Genomic DNA, 20027 nt, shown 5'->3' with positions numbered 1-20027 from the left:
TTTTCGTTCAACTCGTTCATTTTGCTCCGATTTTGAGTCGGATCTGTGGTTGTAATGCCATTGCCAAAAGCAACACAGCTTCAGCTTGTGATTTTGGATTACTTGTAATAAAAAAAATGTAATACAACAGTTTTTTTCGTGATTTATATTATGTACGAAATGTTTTTTGCAAAACCAGTGGTGTGAGTTTCATTATGACACGGATATGGTGGCCGGAGGAAAAATAAATACGCACTAACACTACGCTCCAGGACATCCAAGAGCTTTTCTACGCGGAAGATGCTGATGACAGAGGACAAAACAAGGAAAGTTTAATTTTGATACGAGGCGTAATGGTGCTCAATGACGGAACAATGATTTCCGACGACGAAAAAGTAGCTCTCGCCAACATCTGCCGCGATTATGTCCGAGGTTGCTGCATGCGTGAAAATTGTCGGTATACTCACGAAAAGCCTCCATTGAATCGTTTAAAGGAATTGTTTCGGTTTTGTCACGACTACCAAAATAAAGGATGTTTCAGACACAATTGCAAGTTTATGCATTTCACTTTAGAAGAGGAAGCACATTTCTATTCTACGGGTAATTTTCCTCAGGATCCTCGAGAACGTGGAATAATTCCAGTATGCCAAGCTTATTTACATGGCTCCTGCTCCAACCCTGAATGTAACTTGATCCATCCTCTTCATCCCTCCACTAATGATCACCATCCTGAATTAAATATGCCCCTGCCACATTTCAATCGTCCACCGCATATGCTAAGAGATGAAGACTCGCCCCCGGAATGCAAAGTAAGGCGCTACACTTATGAAGATGTGGCCATAGAGAATCAAATACCTGTACCAAATTTATGCCAAAACTGTGACTCCTTAGACCATAAAGTTAAACTACTACATGATAACATTAGTGTTTTGCTGAAGAAAGTAGCAGACCTGACAGAGAAAAATGTTCAATTGACTTCCATGAATGAGTTTTTACTGGAACAGGCAGCAGCAAACAGGGGTGAACAGTCATGTATTATTACATCCCGCCATGGAACTTCAGCTCCAGTATCTTTAGCTACAGTTAGCATGACACCTGTAGTGAGTCTTTCTGGTGCATTGCCTGCTTTAGTTCCTGCTGCAGCTACTCCAAATATAGCACTGGCACCGGCAGCATCCAGAGCTCAGTTGTTAACTCCAGCCCCACAATTGTTGACAGTGAGTACAACACAACAGTTGATGGGTAATTCTGGAGCACTTATCGTGACTAGTGCTGGTGCCCAGCAGTTGATGCAAGTGAGTGATTCAGGGACTTTGATGGGCGGTGGACAGACAGTAGTGGCAGTGACACCAGCACAGTTGACACTGGCACCACCACCACAGCAGCTTATGGGGAATGCGTCACAAACAACAGTCCAGCAGCTTGTGCAGCAAACAGCATTGCCTCAGCAGCTAGCAGCACAGCAACAGCAGTTTACAGCACAGCAGTCAGTGCAACACCTTGCTGCTGCACAACAGAATGCCCAACACTTAGCCGCGCAACAGTCGGCGCAGCAGCTGGCCGCGGCACAGCAGTCTGCTCAACAACAGTTGGCAGCAGAACAATCGGCGCATCTCCTAGCTGCACAGCAGTCGCAGCAGTTAGCCCAGCAATCTGCTCAGCAGCTGGCCGCACAACAGGTCCCATCTGCTCAGCAGCTTGTCCACCAAACATCTACTCAACAGATTACCATCTCCAGCACTAGCCAGCCAATGGCTCTTTCTAATTCGCAGAACCAACCATTAACATTTCCAATTATATCACAGAGTATATTGCCCCACTGATTTTATAACATTATAAGTTAATACTTTACTATTTAATCCATAAGTCTTGGATGATGGCCTACTTTGCTAAAGCAAGCAGAGGTAACCCCTAGGGTTGGGTAAATTTAGCTTATGTAATCTTGGGTAAAAAATTATTATTTTTATTGTGCAGTATTTCAAAGATGAAACTTCATAATCTACATTAAAATCTGTTTTGTAGCTCCAAGTTATCTACATAGGCTAATGCAGACTTGCAGAGGTAAATAAATCAGAATAAAGCTGTACATGGATAATATACATAAGAATGTTAATCATGCTATACATTTTCTATAACTAAATATGATATTATTGATAACATAATTGTCATAGGTTTGCAATATAAACTTTTCTGCATTCTAGCGAATAACATTGTTAGGACATTCTTGTTATGAAATCACATATCCGTTTTTCCTGTTTTATTAAATGTAACAAAGACACAAATAGATAAAGGGCTTAGTTATAAATGCCAGTGTGTATAAAATGCTCTTTTTATCACTCATTATAATGTTGATGTATACGATTGTGTATAGGAATCATTAGCTAGCTATCACCTGTAAATTAATCATAACATCAAAGCCTAGTTAATGTTATAAATATTAGTTATTTATTTGTGAGATTGCTGGTTTTCTAGTTAAATATTATTATAGTGATTCTGTCAGACTGTTTCATCTGGCGTAGTTACATTGCTGCATTTTATTGAGTGTAATCATGCCTTTAAGTTTAGTTTTCATTTTACTGTATTATTGATAAACCAAAACATGTCCATGGATTAGATGCTACGCTACAATATGAAAATAGCCCCAAAAACTCTAGGTAGTGTGTTGAAAGAATATGAAAAAAAGTTTTCTTTACTGTAAAATAGGGTAAAACCACCAAGGATCGTCACCCAAAAATGGGTATATTGAAGTTCCAGTAACAGTGTATTCAACAGATGGTTTCACCCTGTATACCATTTTAATTATTTTTAACGAAATGTCATGTAAGGGATATTATCATATTACTTTACGTGGCTTGGTGATATTGAGCTATGTTAAGCAATCGGCTGTAATGATAGGTAATAATTTAAACTATTAAAATAAAACGACTTGTTCCATATAAAATGTTTTATTGATATAATCGCAGCATTTATACATTTAGGGTAAATTAATCTTTAATACACAGTTAACAAAATAGAGCTAAAAGAGTCAGGCAGCGGTTCAATCAGTTAATTGTTATTATATGCTGTATAATTGTATAGTGTGCTTTAGCTGTCCAAATGAGACAATTTAATTTGTATTAAAAACAATCATGTTCCATGCAAAGTATTGTTCTATTAGCAAACTTTCCTATTTCGATTATTATCTACTGAAGTAAAACCGAAGTCTCTTATATAAACGTAGTGGTTTATATTGCTGCTTAATTGTAAATAGAGTCATTAGTAGGGATTGCAATTGCTGGATCCAGCATCCAGCAATCCAGCTGGATCCAGCGCATTTTTCGGTCTGCTGGATCCAGCAGCCAACGCTGGATCCAGCGCTGCGGATCCGCAAATAAAAAAATCTGCAATAAAATGCGTAATTAACTTCAGTAAACTTATTTTACGTCATGTTTAAAACGGTTCCGCGTTCCCGCGCGTAGCCTGTGGCCTCTTAGCACAAAATAATTCTATTTCGCTACAATTGTGTGTTTTTTTCAAAAACGTAAGTAGTTTGAAACTGTATAACTACTGAAATCTCAAAATGTATTTATAGTATTTAATTATTTACTTACCTACCGCAAAATTTCTTTTGAGTTTCAACTTATGTTTAGATCAGAATATTGATTGATGTTTGTCTACGTATAATATACCTAATTAGAGGTTTATTTTTTCATAAATATTAAGTAAGTTAAACTAAGTACTAGTAAGTAAATTAGTAATTTTCAATGTGAACTAGTGAATGCCCAAATGTTGTGGCAAAAAAGCAGGCCATGTCTACTCTGGTTGATAGCAGTATTTATGTACCTACTTATTGTAGTACCTTCGCTTCATCGTTGTTACACTTTTAATGACATTTTTTATTTATGTAGATTGCTATAAGGATAAAAATGATTACAAAAAGTAATGCCAACTTTTTACAACTAAATTTTAAGTTTTTTTCCCTGTTAGGAGGGAGCAAAGTAGCAGTTTTCTGTTCACGGACTATGTTGGCAGTATAATCATATATGACAGAGTTCAGTTAGGGGCGACGACGAGCGAAACTAGGAGGGGCGTGTTAGGTTGACCGTGAGCAAACCGAAAAAACTTTTGAAATGTAATAACAATAAATTAAACAATATTCTTCCAAAAAAGGAAGTAGGTAACTATTTAAAAAAAATACGTAAGTAAAATACGTAATTGCATCCCTGTCAATAAATTTAGAAGTTCATAGGAGTCTCAGTATTGCATATTTTTCGAAATACGCCATAGATATTATCGGTGTTCAATAAAACATACAATAAACAACTTGTTGTATATTACGTCAAGTAAAAAATTGGATAACATGTAAGTTTGGTTTTTAAAAAAAGGCCTTTTGAAAAACCCTAAAAACGGCCAAACTTTAAGTTGGTAGGTAAATGCAAGGTTGGCAAATTAAAAAAAAAAAGATAATTGGGAAATGAACATTCGGCGGAATAAAATTCCGCGAAACGTGCGTTGGGAAGTGATATTCGGTCATACAATTTTCAGAGATAAATAAGAGAACCGTTTTAAGTTTTTTTTTTATTACAAAATTGCGCGTTTTCATCCTTCCCTTCACTATTTCAAATAATTTTAGTAATAACAGCCCTATAGTAGAGCAAAATGTAATTTTTTTTTGGCATTTTTTCTACCTGCTGGATCTGCGCTGGATCCAGCTGGATTGGCGCCGATCCAGCAAAAATCCAGCTGGATTGAAAACACTGCTGGATTGCAATCCCTAGTCATTAGTTTTCCTAATGTAACACTCCTTCTTTTTATACTTCAACAGTTTACCGCGAGTACCGAGCACAAAGTCGCCCGTCCTATCAAAAGCTATAGACGTAACTTTATCCGGAACATTCGAGATTAATTTCATCCTGCCAGTCTCATTCTCACGGAAATACACCAAGTGGTCACTGGCGACGAATACGTTATCCTTGTGAAATGAGATTTGCCCCACGCCGGTGTATGTAACGTTGCCAATATGCACGGGAATCGATTGAGTCGATTTCAAAACAAACAGCTGCTCATGTTTGATGAAGTAGAAGTTATTATTATCATCGATTGACAACTCGTTCAACGCCTCTAAAGTATTGAAACGAATTTTCTTTTCGCCATCTAGTAAATACAGCTCTTCTATACCATTGTTGCTGTTAGTTATGTACTTGTTACCATCTTTGTCGACGAAAATCATGTTTATTTTCAGTAAGCCGTCAGATACTTGAGTAGCGTTGTGAGTTTCATAGTCGTACCGGAACAATCCCTTTTCGGTGCCGAAGTATACGCTGGAATCTTTTTTGTCTACCGCTACTGAGTAGCTAAGCCCTTCAGGCAAACCTATAAAATGTAAAAAAAATCACCACAATGTGCTATTTTTTTTTATTTAACATTTAAACTGCAGTACACTTGACTTTACCAGTGAAGGTGCAGAAAGTACCAAGGCATTTTACACTGCAGTGTTATTGATTTGTGAGCGTCAGGACCCCTGGACCACTACAGATATTTGATGTTTAGTACATACTAAAATTTAGTACCTATTTGATACTATTTGGTACCTGAGTACATATATTTGGTACCTCCACTGATATCGAAAAATCGAGCGTATAAAGTGGCCAGACATTCTGACGTCAGGGTGTCTGGACCATTTTTGGTTTACATAGTTCTAGACAACACTACTAATTGATATCTTAGTCAATATTTACTACCTATTTGGTACCTGTCAATATATTTTTTTCAAATTTTTTTGGCATACCAGAAAAAAGTTATGACGGAATTTAAAGTTGTGAGCCCGGCCGTGCCGTTGAAGTATGTAGCGCCTGTCAAAAGTATAGAGGCAAATCCGCATGCCCTCCTGCGCGCGTCAACTTAAATAGGAATTTAGTTTTAGGCACTCGCACATCATCTCTACTACTGACTAGTGGCATTAATAATATATAGTCGAAATATAAAAGTAATTAGTGTAATTACACTAGTTTTCCATTTTCCTCATGAGAGACCTAAACACGTGGCAACAGTTGGGCAAATTCTAGGGGGGAAATAGCATAAACTGTTATAATTAACAGCGTCATTGGTAATATTGGTATATAGGATGTATTTTGATGATGTGCTCGTGGACCATAGACTGGTCAGTCTATGGTCCACGAGCTCCGTTATAGGGGTTTATCATATAAATAAACCACTGCTTTCGGTAACATTTGTTTTTTTGCATCGATTAGTGTCAATTATGAATTAAGAATAAATACAAACATCAAATCAATCATCTACTATCAGTACCTACAACCACAATGCCGCCAAATCTGCCATACAGCTCTACACCTGCTGAACAGTCGCAAAAATTACCGGCTGTCAGGGGTAAACTGATTTACAAATTTCTCCGCCAGGAGATGTCTCTCAGGGACATGACATGACATTAGACGTTATTGAAACTGTAGGAGGTTCTCTCAGGAGGAAAATGGAAAACTAGTGTAATTACACTAATTACTTTTATATATTTCGACTATATTAATGCCACTAGTCAGTAGAGATGATGTGCGAGTGCCTAAAAATAAATTCCTATTTAAGTTGACGCGCAGGAGGGCAGGCGGATTTGCCTCTATTCTTTTTACAGGCGCTACATACTTCAACGCCACGGCTGGGCTCACAACTTTAAATTCCATCATAACTTTTTTCTGGTACGCCAAAAAAATTTAATAAAAATATATTGACAGGTACCAAATAGGTAGTAAATATTGACTAAGATATCAATTAGTAGTGTTGTCTAGAACTATGTAAACCAAAAATGGTCCAGACATCCTGACGTCAGAATGTCTGGCCACTTTATTCGCTCGATTTTTCGATATCAGTGGAGGTACCAAATATATGTACTCAGGTACCAAATAGTATCAAATAGGTACTAAATTTTAGTATGTACTAAACATCAAATATCTGTAGTGGTCCAGGGGTCCTGACGCTCACATTGATTTATAGGTTCATATATTATCCGGTTCGAAGGACCACGAGCAGAGAGCGAAATGCGAACCCTGAAGTTCGCAAACTGCAAAGTTCTCTTTTAATTAATTTAAGGCGTAATTCTAATTACGCCTTAAATTAATTAAAAGACTCTGGTAACAGAAAAAGAAGGAGCTAACTTTCTAATTTCGGTTTTCTTGGTAGGTCATAAGTGATCCTCGCACAGTACTTTAATTTTCTCATTTAGAAAAAAAAATAAACATGAAAAACTAAATCTTACCTTTTATTTTCTGAGCGGCTGTAGTCTTAAACTTAACAACGTAGATATCATAGTAATATCCATCACTGCTGCTGCCGGATTTGACGTAGAATAAGTTTCCATACACATCAAAGTGGGCGTCCGAAGGCACCGAATCTCCTATGTGATAGGTGTCAGATAATGTATACTGGTCCTTATCGATATTTAAGTCTGGTTTGCACCGAGGTAAGTCGAACGCAACACAACTTCTCAAAACTAGTAGTAAGAGAAGAAATTTCATGTTTGACTAAAAGGAGGAACGCGTGTAACTCTGTAAAACTTTATTTCTAGAGTGATAGCAGGTCCTTAGTTTTATCAAGCAATAAATATCATATCATATTAATAAATAACCTATAATGGCGCATAAATATAGTTGATTGCAACTTCTCGGATTATAATTAACATTATTCTCTTTATCGAATGTAAAAATGTGATTTTTATTTGCCTTACAATCGAAGAAGGCTCCTTTATGTACATTGAGCATTTTTAAAACTTACTAAGTACTTATGTTATGAAATTAATGACCGCTCAAAAATCCAGAGAGCAACATACAATTTTATGCGTTGTAATTTGTACAAGGGACCATGGGCAACTCTGTATGGGGTCCGGACCCAAAACAAACAGGGACGAGAGTTAGGTCATTAGATAGGCATTATATACTTCATTTCATTGTATGGGCACTAAGCGAAATTACATTGCAGAGCTGAGATATTCGTATTTTAGTCAAAATGTTGGCACCTTTATAACTAAGGCAATAAAGTCCTGTTTCTCTGTTCGGTCAAACCGTTTGCCGTACGCGGGCGGTGTGCAAAAATCTACCCTACAGCAATTTACTTATTTGGACTCTATTGCGTAGGCAATAAGGGTGACGACATTTTTACTAAAATGTCATTATCTCAGTTATACAATACATGTGAACTTCGTGTTCATATAATGAAATAATTATAATAATTAATCATACCTATCTATCAAATGAGGCAACTCTCGACTCTGTTGGTCTTGGGTACATTTTGACGCATAGTCCTTTGATTATTCTTAAAGGATGATTCAGATGGCGATGCTGTCGTTTAAAATGTCGCAAAAAGGCTATAAAGTTTACGTCCAACAAATATTGTTGATACTTTGATACCAGTCCTAAGAATCAAAAACAAAGTAGGTGCTATTAGTGCCTATTAATGTGCAGTGCAGGCATGAATGGAATTAACAATCGAATGTAAATATAATTATGTATTATATGTATGTTCATATCAGGCCAGGCAGTGTGTATAAGCAAGTCTGTCGACACGGGTCTCAGTCACACGATGACAAATACCATTCGTTTCGTTCATTCCATTCTTCCCAGCTCTCGTGAAGCGATTAGTACTGTCTTCAGAGTGAATGGTATGTGATTTATGAACATCAGTAGGGCTGTTCCATATGCCCCATAGCGATCTCTTGATCGTGGTGGTCCTGTTCTTCCATTTGATGCTGCAAGTACGATGGTAGGCGTCCTTGTCGCTCCCCTTTGATTTTGTGGATTTTCCATCGGTGACCTTGTAATATTTTCCTGTAATTATCAAAAATGGTTTGAGAATTTATAACTCGTAGGTAATTACGAATGGTATAAATGATGGCAAGGTCAAGGGCCGATACAGACATATTGTAACCAAACTGCAATTTGTATGAGAACTGGTCACCCATTCTGCGTTGTAGGACGTGTGTATAGGTCCTTACAATTTTGAGGTCCCAGCCGAACATATAGGGCCGTTACACACTCTATGTACGTACATTGCTATATTAGGTACAGTCAAGTGTAAAAGTAAGGGTACCTATACAAAACTTGTTCAAAAATATGTCCTATAGCTCTTATGGCGACGAATTAATAACATAAATTTGAGCAATTTGCACATCCATATTTTTACTCTTGTCTGTAGATAGTGAACGCCCCTTCATTTATTTTATTAGGCTATTAAATGAACAATAACTGTCTGTAACATTTAAATCACAAGTAGCTTTTATTGTGCTACTAAATTACAAGACGACGTGCATGATAACTAGTAAGAGTAACAACAAAGTACAGTAGTTACATTGTATTTTCTGAAGCGGTCAATAACGATACGATACATTACAAAAAATGTACTAGTAGTGCATAACTTTACTAGTTTTGGCTGCAATCGAATCGAAACGTTATCTAGATGGCGCCTCATAGCTTGCCTCGTCGATTCACAGAAAAACGTCGCTAGGTGATCGTGTGTAAGTTGACAGTGATTTTGATAGTCGCGCCTTTGCAAGGGTAAGTAAACGGCATAATATAATATTAGAGGCTTGTCGTTGCAAATAACACATCCAAGGCTGCCAACTTAGGTTGGTATGGCTTAGCTATAGTCGGTATCTTTATTTACTTAAATAAATGTAAACAAAATCTACCCTCAAAAGGCTCGTTAAGCCGCTTGAGGGTAACTAAAATCATTACACGACTAAATAAGGAGGTATAAGGGTCCCCCCACATCTAGCGTCTCCCGAGCGTAGCGTCGGGCCAACTGTATGGAAAAAGACGCCGGTCAGGCTTTGCCCATACAGTCGGCCCGACGCTACGCTCGCGAGACGCTAGATGTGGGGGGACCCTAAGACAGGTACCTATATTATACGTTTTTAGATAATAATCTTACTTAGTGTTGAACTTCTTGTAGCAGACGTCACACTCGACGGTGCCCTGCCGAAGGTGGATGTCCTTGATGTGTCGCTTCATGTCGTGTTGGTATGAGAACGCCTTGTCACAGTATGTACACTGAAATAAATTGATTGGTTGGCGTGTGAATTTTGTGGTAAGTAAGTGGTAAGGCTATAATCTCAGTAGAAGATGCGGCCAATTTACAAGTGTAGGCGCCTGGGAGGACGGCGGTAATCGCGAAGGTTTAACTTTTTTTTTATCATAGCAATACTTATTTACTTTTTTCATACGGAAGTGTCAAACCAGTTGCCACATGCAAAAGGGATTTACATAGACGGTGGCACCCCTATTTTTTTTCACGCTTTTTTTGCCAGGATGTAGCTCGAAAAAGTGAACATTCCGCCCACCAAAATAAAGTGGATAGAAGTGTAAAGATTAATATTGACTGTTTGTATGCATACCTTGAAGGGTCTCTGCGTGCTATGCACATGGCGCATGTGCTTCGCCAGGTTACTGGATGTGGTGGTGGCTTTAGGGCACTGCGTGCACTTGAACGGCTTGTCGGCCATGTGGGACCTCTTGTGCACCTTCAGCAGGTCCATGGTGCGCCCTTGGTATGGACACACGTCACATTTGAAGGGGAACACGTTTTCGTGAATGCCCCTGGAATACAGATTGTGTGCACATTAAAGATATTTGTTTTATTTTTTGGAAATTTTATAAGTGGATTTGCCATGTCTAAAGAGTCTTTTTGATTCATGTGAAATAAGGATCTTTTATCATAGTTTCCGACGTTTCTGTTGGAAATTCAGAAGAACCTTTTGGACATGGAAAGATCCTGAAGTCAAGCTAGCAAATTATTAGTATAAAAATAAGTAAAATTCAACTAAGGTACAGTGGGACAAATCTCGACTGGGGGGCAAATGTAAATGGTCCATTTTTTCCATGTTTTACAATGTTTGCATTATTAAATAGTGTCCACCGGTTATATATAGTAGGCGTGTTCAGTGGATACATGTAGAACTCAACATCATAGTGTAATATTAATGGAAAACATGCATTGGTTATAATTGACCCGTCAAGATTTTTTATTTTTTTTAATTTAATATCCAAAAATTACACAGCATAACAGGTAAACTAAAGCACTGTGGAATTCAATACTACTATACACTTATAGTACACTTATATAATAGTAACAGAGTACAAAATGTACAATATATAAACATTACAAACTTAATATATAACAGTGGACTTCCTTTTATCCATCGCCTCACAGAACCTCATACACATACACATGTAAAAACATTTGCCCTGCTGTACCTTAGCTGTAACTGCTGCAAGCATTATGTTCGTGAAACTAAATGTGATGCAATATTTGGCAGTAGGTGCTAGGTAGATACATGCCTGGCACTGTGAATCTACACATTCTAGGTCATAGCAAATCAAATAACAGAATTATTGATTGTATTAGTTTCTGTATTTAGGAATTTAGTAAAGAGTATGTTTTTATTGGATTTAATGTAATAAGTTATTTATAAAGTGGGTATAAAATATGATGATGTATGTAGGTGACGTCCTGTAAGGTTATAGCAGGTAGGTACGCAGTTTATTTTACTTTGAGAAAGGTCTGAAGATGAGGCCTGATTATACAATAATTCGTTTTTTTTTATAATTAAGATTTTTTTTAATTTGCTTAAGGTTTTATATTATAGTAGAAACTTACATATGTACTAGTAGACTAGCATTGGATGAGCATGTTTTACCACATATGTCACAGAGAAATTTTCTCTTTGTTAGTTCTTCTGGGGGTTTCGGCACGCTGTCACCAGGACAGCGCGATAGATGGTCACTGTATGAATCCTAGAAAATAATGACACCATTACATTTTATTTTATGAGGACTACCACATGCCGCACATGCAGATATCCAATTTTTGTAAGTCCTATGAAACAAAAACTTTGGAATTAAATAAAATTTAAAGTACTATGTTAGTAAATAGACTTGAACCATGCACATTGCTACTGACTCTAATGAGATATTTCCAGAGTAGTTTGAAAGATGCAATGTGCACAGTCCTAATTTTGCAAAAAAACTTGTTAGCGAGTAGGTATCAATTGCAATAAAGTGTCCCTTTCACTAAAAAGTTAAATGGATTTTCAGTTCACTATATACACATTTTCTTCATCCAAGACCATTCATTTATTTGGAAAAAAAAATACAAATTTAATTTACAATACTCACCATATCAAAGAAGTCTTTTCCACATGTGTTACAACCCCAAATAGCTGCATCATCAGAAAATGTAGGTGAAGGGATGTTGTAGGAATCATTACTGTCCTCATTGTGTTCGTTTGGCAGCTCATCAAGCTCCTGATCATCTTCATTTAGATCTTTACTTTCACATTTTACATATTCTGTAAAAAAGGATGTATTTGTAAAGTAATTTGCAACCTTTTATTAATAGTTAACACTTTAAGCTTAAAGTGCATGTATATATATGGTAGATTTACAAGGATTTGGTTGGAACTCAGAGAAAATTGCTTGCTAAATTTTATCATATTTTACTTTATTATATAAAATATTACCCTCGCTCAAAAATAATTCTTTTCTAACAGTTTCAAAAGCATCAGGGGCTTCTAATTTTAACAATGTTACTATTTCAGATCACTGCTTATCATCTTATTATAGTGGTCAAAGCGGACTCTGCGATAATGCAAGGAGAATGATTGCATAAAATATTATTGTGATTCATACCCTCACTCATTCTACACTACACCCATAACATTTATGGAGGCCTGGGCATGTACATGAGATTGAATTTACCTTCCTTCACAGACAGCTCTTCTAGTTCTTGCAATCTTTTATTATTCTTTTGGCACATATCCCTGAACATGATACACCCATTGAGTAAATCAAGGCAATTTTGACACATCTGTGTCATGGTATCAGTCTTGCTGATCTGGAAACAATTATGCATATCACTAAAAATTTTCTTAGATAAAACTTGAATAGCCATATTTTTCGTTATTTTTTAGATTTGATTAAGTTTAAAAAAAAATGGTGTTGTTGAATTTTGCTGCTTATTATGTTTTAAAATCTTACCGTAATCCCGGAAAAGTGTTTTATTTCTTCCGCAATATTGGGTTGTACAAAGTTGTTGAAAATGGGAACATCCCCATTTTCTGAAGCACATATCCTGCACATACCCGGAGTTATTTTAAAGCTAGATATACTAGTGTACCTGAAATATTATTCTGTGTAGAAACTTTAGAATTACTTATTTAAAACACTAAGAACTCAGTAGGCAGTAGTGTAATTCGAATACTTACGATTTAGATTTCTTACGCTTTTTTTGTTTCTTTTTCTTGGATTTGTGCAAAGCATTAGCATATAACATAGATCTAAGTAAAAGTAGCGATGCCATTACTTATAAGTAACCTTAATTATCTGCAAAAACTTTCGAGACGTATATTAATTATAAAGAATAAGCCGTATTTAGTAAATAAATAATGTAATCGAATACTTTGACAACTGCACTGCACCACAGATAAGGCAATGCAACGTAATGAACATGAATGGAATTGAAGTGAGTGAATGACAAATACCGGTTTTTTTCACCATAATTTGTTATGTTGGCAGAAATGTGTAAAGCTGCATTTGGCCATCACTACATCAGTCAAAAAATAATAATACAATCTCTACCTTTCCTATGCCTTGTGTTTTTTTTTATTCAGTTGGATTTATTTTTATTTATTGTGATTGACTGTATTTAGTTGTTATAAAGTTGTGAATATATTTTTGAACCGTAGCTTTATATAATGGCGGTATATATAACTAAATCAATGCTCTCTAAGTTCAACAAAGGCAAATACCCTTCGACTTTCAGTAATGAAGACGATGGCAGTAACAATAGCGATCACTGGCAAAAACTTGTAGCTGACTGGTAATGCACATATTTTATTTCATTATTTTGGTAGATGCAGACGTAAACTCTGGTATATCTGCATGATTTGCTTCTAAGCTTATTCGCTGGTCTTCGAATTTCTGGTCTGGTCTTATTACCTGCATAGTCACATAACTAGAATATGTTCACGATGAATGTGCCTATTTCAGTAAGAAAAGTGTGCGCCTCGAGAAAGACATGATATGCCGAATTTGTGCCAAAGGTGGCTGTACCCCACTGACTGAAAAGGTCTTCGATTACGACATTATGAGTGCCATAAGAAGTATCACAAATGTCTCAGTAAGTCTTGGATTTCATCCTGCTGCAACCTTATATTCAACTGACGAGTTATCAGTTTGTCAGCATTGCATCTGATAGTTTACTATTTTTCTGATAATTCTCAGAAGTTTTTAATTTATATTATGTTCACCATCAAAAGTAATGCTTCTCTTCATAGCATTGGTTGATACCTACCTACAGTATTGATAATGCTACCTTATGGTTATGATAAAATATGCTTAATAAAAGGATATTTATCAGAATGCATATAGGTATTATATCAGATAATATTCAACTATGATACCTTTGATTAAAAACTTGAATTTATATGTCTTATTAGAAAAATTATCATGGGTGGTCGATACTTTTGGAGGTATTGCTTCATAATGAATAATTAAACTACTATTGATACATACATATTGATACATACAAGCAAGATGTTTAATGTAATTCAGAAGCTGATTACATAACTAAATAATAATCATTTCGGTACTATGCCACAGGGGCCATTTTTAAATTTACTTTAGTTTAACTTTAGTTTTATTTAGTTTAATTTAATTTTTTATTTTATTTTATTTTAAGTTTAATTTTAGATTTAATAGTTAGTTTTATTGTAAGATAATTTTATGTCCCTAATGTTTTATTATGTTATATATTAAAGTATTAAATCATTTAAATAAAGTCAATAATAATCATAAATCCTTTACAGGTTTCAGCTGATGATGCCTTGCCCAAATACATATGCTCTGTATGTCTATACAACTTAAAGACAGCATTAACATTCAAAAAGAATTGTGAGGCTTCAGACCGCAAGTTCCGAAAGATCTTACACCCAATGGGTGACCCGACATTCCACTCATATCCGTATTCTAAACACGACTTCCAACTTATCCTCCATGACATGAAGAAGAAAAGAATGAAGATTGAAGAAGCGAGAAACAGGGAGTTGAAGAAACGGGAAAAGATTTCTATGAAGAAGGCTCCAAGGATCAAACAGTTCAAATGCTCACCCTGTGACATGTCTTTTCCTGATAAGGTGACTTTATATTAAATTATATTAGAGGTGTGCTACTTGGACGATAAAATTGACTGCTATAGGGAGTGTGTCTAAATTTTATGGGACAGCACAGAAGTCTCCTTGTTTATGGCGTAGTGTCAATTTCAAAATTAAGCTTCTAACATAGCTCGCATAACAGTAGAACCAGCAAAAACTCATTTTTTGTTGCTTGCCAAAGGGCACTTGATGTTATTCATATTTAGATACAAGCAACTCTTGTCCTTGAGGTAAGTAACAAAGTGGGATGCTTTACTACACTTTTACACATTTGCATGAAATTTCAATGTATTGTTTGTTTCCAATTTGGCCGCAAGATGGCACTGATGGCAGACTCAAATTTGCACAGCCCCTTTAGTATTCAGCATTTTATACCACATGTAACATTTTATTACAGGACAAGCTAATGGAGCATCGTCGTGAGCGGCAATGCATGCGGCGGGCTTGCGAGCTATGCGGCCAACTCGTCCTGTCCATCACGCAGCATATGCGGCATATTCACAAGCAGACCGTGCCGCATAAATGTAACACTTGCGGCAAGGAGTTCCCGATCATAGCGCGCCTTAAGAACCACATGTAAGTTGACATTTTATTCTAAAGCTGAGTTTAGACGTGCAAGTTATTGCTGCAAGTTTTGAGACGCAACTATAGGTAAGAGTGAGTGGCAAATATCGGCATCTCTTTCTTGCATATACTTCTGTTTCAAAACTTGCTGCAATAACTTGCACCTCTAAACTTCGCATAATATAAGTTGGCTTCTAGATAAACTCCGACAACCGGTCTGGCTTAGCGCATGGTGACCCTGCCTGCTACGCCGCGGTCCCGGGTTCGAACCCCGGTAAGGGCATTTATTTGTGTGATGAGCACAGATATATGTTCCTGAGTCAAAGATGTTTTCTATATAAGTATATAAGTATTTGTATATTATGTATATTGTTGTCTGAGTACCCACAACACAAGCCTTCTTGAGCTTACCGTGGGACTCAGTAAGTCTGTGTAAGAATGTCGTAAAATAAAAAAAAAAACTCATTACTCAGAATGGTTCCCATTATCCAAGGTTTTAAATTTTTCTTGATAGAAAAAACAGCAATTATTATACGAGAGTTAAAATTGCAAGAGTTCTTACCATTTCCACCTGGAAAAAGTTTTCAGCTACTATTATAACAACATCCAAGCACTGGCATAGTCTCTAAGAATTGACACTTTAAACATAGATTTTGTAATTATTTTGTATTATCTCAGAAAGAACTTTCAACAAATTAGAACTGCTCTTCCAGGATGGTCCACACAGACACATTCAACTTCTTCTGCGACCTGTGTCCCTACAAATGCAAGCACAAGTACTACCTGGTGATGCATATGCGTACACATACTGGCGAGAAACCGTATAAGTGCACGCAGTGTCCGGCCACCTTCGTCAACCCGTCGAACCTCAACAAGCATAAGTTGACGCACCAGGAGAAGCAATTCAAGGTGAGGCCATGGTCAAGTCCAGCAGTCTTTCAAGAGGAAGACCTCTTTCAAGAGTAAAAACGGTTCTACATAACCTCTGGAAAGACTTACTCAGGTGTCGACGCATCAGCGTCTTTTTTGCTCTTATTGTTATTGCGCAGAGCTTTATATGTGAGAAATCAATAAATCATGACAGGGGATATAAATATTTTACTTTAGATTGTGTCCCTGTGGTAAGCGTAAATATATGGGAACTGTTATCGGAATTGGCGATTTTTTTTTTACTATTGTATGCTTCATTACTTATACAATAATTTATCTTTTTAATCAAGTATGATTCCTCAAAGCCTCATTTTACATAAAACAGTCTATGGAAGACTGTCTTTGCTAGGTGTCATCAAAATATGACTACCAAGACCGATCCATCCTTCCAATCCAATCTGGCCCACGCAAAGGGACCATGTATGCCGAAACCTTGGCGGTAATCTCCCCTTGACAAATTTTGGAAACCTTTAGTTTATGCTATTACCTTTTTTCACAAAGTTTGATGTACAAATAATCTACTTACCTATACAAAAATTGTCCGTAGTGTATGTTGTGTGAGAAGGCGTTCCGTACCAACGCGGCTCTGCGAGAGCATCACGAAGCCGCGCATATGAACATCAAGCACACCTGCAACTTCTGCGGCCGCGAGTTCTGCTACAAGTGAGTCATTCACTCAATCATTCATTCATTCAGGGGTGCACCGAACGTTGTCCATGACGATACGTGTAAGTTACATACCAACGCGGCTCTGCGCGAGCACCATGATGCGGCGCATATGAACATCAAGCACACCTGCAACTTCTGCGGCCGCGAGTTCTGCTACAAGTGAGTCATTCACTTAATCATTCATTCACGGGTGCACCAAACGTCGTGAAGATACGTGTAAGTTCCGTACCAACGCGGCTCTGCGAGAGCACCACGAGGCGGCGGACATGAACATCAAGCACACCTGCAACTTCTGCGGCCGCGAGTTCTGCTACAAGAGAGTCATTCACGCAATATTTCATTCATTCATTCAGGGTTGCACCAAACGTCGTCCGTCAAGATAGTTACGTGTGAGTTGCGTACCGGCGCCGGGCGCGGGCACCACGCGGCGGCTGACGTAAACATCAAGCGCACCTGCTACTTCTGAGAGAATAATTTATTTAGATTTTGTGTTGACAATGCTATTCATTTACACTTCTCGGGCCCATTTCTCAAAACTGAAAGTTACAAGCGGAAGTCTCTTTCCAACTTGCCATACTAGACATTGACTACCACTTGTAAATTGTAGCTTCGAGAAATGGGCCCCTGATATATGAAAATCAATTAAAAAAAAAACCAACATATTTCGCGTTCGTGTTTGCGTTCTAATTCTTTTTTTCATTGTCTAGATCGGATCTTCGCAAACACGAGATACGCAACCACAACCGCACCAAACGCGACTACATCGGCGGCGAGCCCTCGTACAAGCAAGTCGAGCGCATGCAGAAAATACAGGAAAATGCCGACGACATGGCCCATTGGCGGCCTGAGATCGTGGGCCAGCCCACTATCGTGCAGGCCACCTACATAGACCCGGCCACAGAGCTTCAGAGCAATCAGCATCTGTACTTCGCTGATGTTACTGGGATGATACAACAGCCTGCCATGGGTAAGTTATACTAGCAAGCCAAACGAATAATGAATATTCAAGAAAGTGACGACATGGCCCATTGGCGGTCTGAGATCTTTGGCCAGCCCACTATCGTGCAGGCCACCTACAACTACATAGACCCGGCCACGGAGCTTCAGAGCAATCAGCATCTGTACTTCGCTGATGTTACTGGGATGATACATCAGCAGCCTGCCATGGGTAAGTTATACTAGCAAGCCAAACGAATAAAGAATATTCAAGAAAGTGTCAACATGGCCCATTGGCGGTCTGACATCGTGGGCCAGCCCAATATCGTGCAGGTCACCTAACATAATAGACCCGGCCACGGAGCTTCAGAGCAATCAGCATCTGTACTTCGCTGATGTTACTGGGATGATACAACAGCCTGCCATGGGTAAGGCGTCATCCATATATTACGTCACAGTGTAAGGGGGAGGGGGGGGGGTCATACTAAATGTGACAAGCCCTGTTAAAGGGATACAAAAAAGCGTGACATAGGGGGGGGGAGGGGTCCAAAAACCTGAAATTTGGTGTGACGTAATATGTGGATGATCCCTAAGTTATACTAGCAAGCCAAACGAATAAAGAATATTCAAGAAAGTGTCAACATGACCCATTGACGGTCTGAGATCGTTGGCCAGCCCACTATCGTACAGGCCATATAGACCCGGCCATGGAGCTTCAGAGCAATCAGCATCTGTACTTCGCTGAGTAACAGGATGATACAACAGCAGCTGACCATGGGTATGTTAACTTAAGCGCGGATCCAGCTTCGTGCCCAGGGGGGGGAGGTCACGTGTTAAAGGCCCAGACCCCAGGGGAGGGGGGGGGGGGTCATGGTGGTCAAATAGACCACGTCTGGATCCGCGCATGCGTTAACTACGTTACTAGCATGTTTAAGATATGGCCCATTGGCGGCCTAAGATCTGCCTCACGATGAATCATGGGTTAAAGGTAAGTCGAGCAAATGCATAATGACACAAATAAACACGACCCAACCTAAGTTGATACAAGCCGTTTCAAAATCCCTTTTATCGAAGCTAAATAGCGTCGTTGGCATAAGTTTCTGTTTATTCAAAATTCAATACTTAATTATTTTGTTGTTTTAAAACTTAATGTTTGTTACAGTGCAACAACAAACAGTGCAGTTGGCTTTGTAAGTATTAAAAGTACTTTATAACTGGACGAATACTTATTAGTTAAATATTAAAAGATTAGAATTCTGTAACTATTTTGCTTTCTTCTTTTCAGGCCTGACTTGGAAATGAAAAAGGATGAAGTGAAAATATATGAAGCACAAGGAATGGCATACTACTAGTTGCTACTAGTAACAACTTTATATCTCGAAATATATACAGCATACATGTATAATATTTAGGCGTAGTGTAGAAAAAATATCCATATTTAACCTTTTCATCGCCATTTTGTTTAATTTTATATTGATTTTAATTAATAGGAATGATGTAATGTGAGTATTATCTAATTTATGTAGTTAATTATAAATTAAAATAGAGTTTGTATCAGTCGATTGTTTCATTTCATCAAAATTTATTCGATAGATTTTATTTAATTTAGACTCATTTTTTTGGCAATTATTACACAGAAAAAGTAGGTACATAATATATCCATAAATGTGAGTGTACAAGGGAAAACGTCCCACTTTGTCGATTGCTATAAAGCCGCTTGTCTGTTTATTTATATACAGATACAAGTAAATCTCGCTTTAAT

General features: G+C 37.6%; 4 protein-coding genes across 4 annotated transcripts; 2 read left to right on the top strand and 2 right to left on the bottom strand.

The window, feature by feature from the left end:
* The first annotated feature begins 53 nt into the window (after positions 1 to 53).
* LOC125233051 (zinc finger CCCH domain-containing protein 10-like) lies at positions 54 to 2878 on the top strand. Its single transcript, XM_048138894.1, has 2 exons — positions 54 to 1803; positions 1835 to 2878. Exon 1 carries the CDS (start codon positions 333 to 335, stop codon positions 1800 to 1802), a length of 1470 nt encoding a protein of 489 aa, XP_047994851.1. The 5' UTR covers positions 54 to 332; the 3' UTR covers position 1803; positions 1835 to 2878.
* On the bottom strand, positions 2064 to 5453 carry LOC125233056. The gene is made up of 2 exons (XM_048138901.1): positions 4745 to 5453; positions 2064 to 3239 (listed from the first exon to the last, which is right to left on the bottom strand). Exons 1-2 carry the CDS (start codon positions 5186 to 5188, stop codon positions 3216 to 3218), a joined length of 468 nt encoding a protein of 155 aa, XP_047994858.1. The 5' UTR covers positions 5189 to 5453; the 3' UTR covers positions 2064 to 3215.
* Positions 5195 to 13473, bottom strand: LOC125233053 (zinc finger protein 676-like). Its single transcript, XM_048138898.1, has 9 exons — positions 13220 to 13473; positions 12993 to 13131; positions 12714 to 12849; positions 12132 to 12304; positions 11614 to 11750; positions 10352 to 10553; positions 9889 to 10007; positions 7223 to 8786; positions 5195 to 5331 (listed from the first exon to the last, which is right to left on the bottom strand). Exons 1-8 carry the CDS (start codon positions 13312 to 13314, stop codon positions 8639 to 8641), a joined length of 1149 nt encoding a protein of 382 aa, XP_047994855.1. The 5' UTR covers positions 13315 to 13473; the 3' UTR covers positions 5195 to 5331; positions 7223 to 8638.
* A 116-nt stretch (positions 13474 to 13589) lies between these two features.
* Positions 13590 to 19823, top strand: LOC125233052 (zinc finger protein 92-like). Its single transcript, XM_048138897.1, has 9 exons — positions 13590 to 13833; positions 14004 to 14133; positions 14822 to 15148; positions 15564 to 15742; positions 16444 to 16639; positions 17208 to 17323; positions 18037 to 18296; positions 19428 to 19455; positions 19551 to 19823. Exons 1-9 carry the CDS (start codon positions 13709 to 13711, stop codon positions 19615 to 19617), a joined length of 1428 nt encoding a protein of 475 aa, XP_047994854.1. The 5' UTR covers positions 13590 to 13708; the 3' UTR covers positions 19618 to 19823.
* The last annotated feature ends 204 nt before the right edge of the window (positions 19824 to 20027 follow it).

Source organism: Leguminivora glycinivorella, chromosome 14 (genome assembly GCF_023078275.1).
Source record: "Leguminivora glycinivorella isolate SPB_JAAS2020 chromosome 14, LegGlyc_1.1, whole genome shotgun sequence".
Taxonomy (NCBI): domain Eukaryota; kingdom Metazoa; phylum Arthropoda; class Insecta; order Lepidoptera; family Tortricidae; genus Leguminivora; species Leguminivora glycinivorella.
The sequence above is the reverse complement of the archived record's forward strand: the minus strand, read 5'-3'. Positions and strand labels throughout refer to the sequence as shown.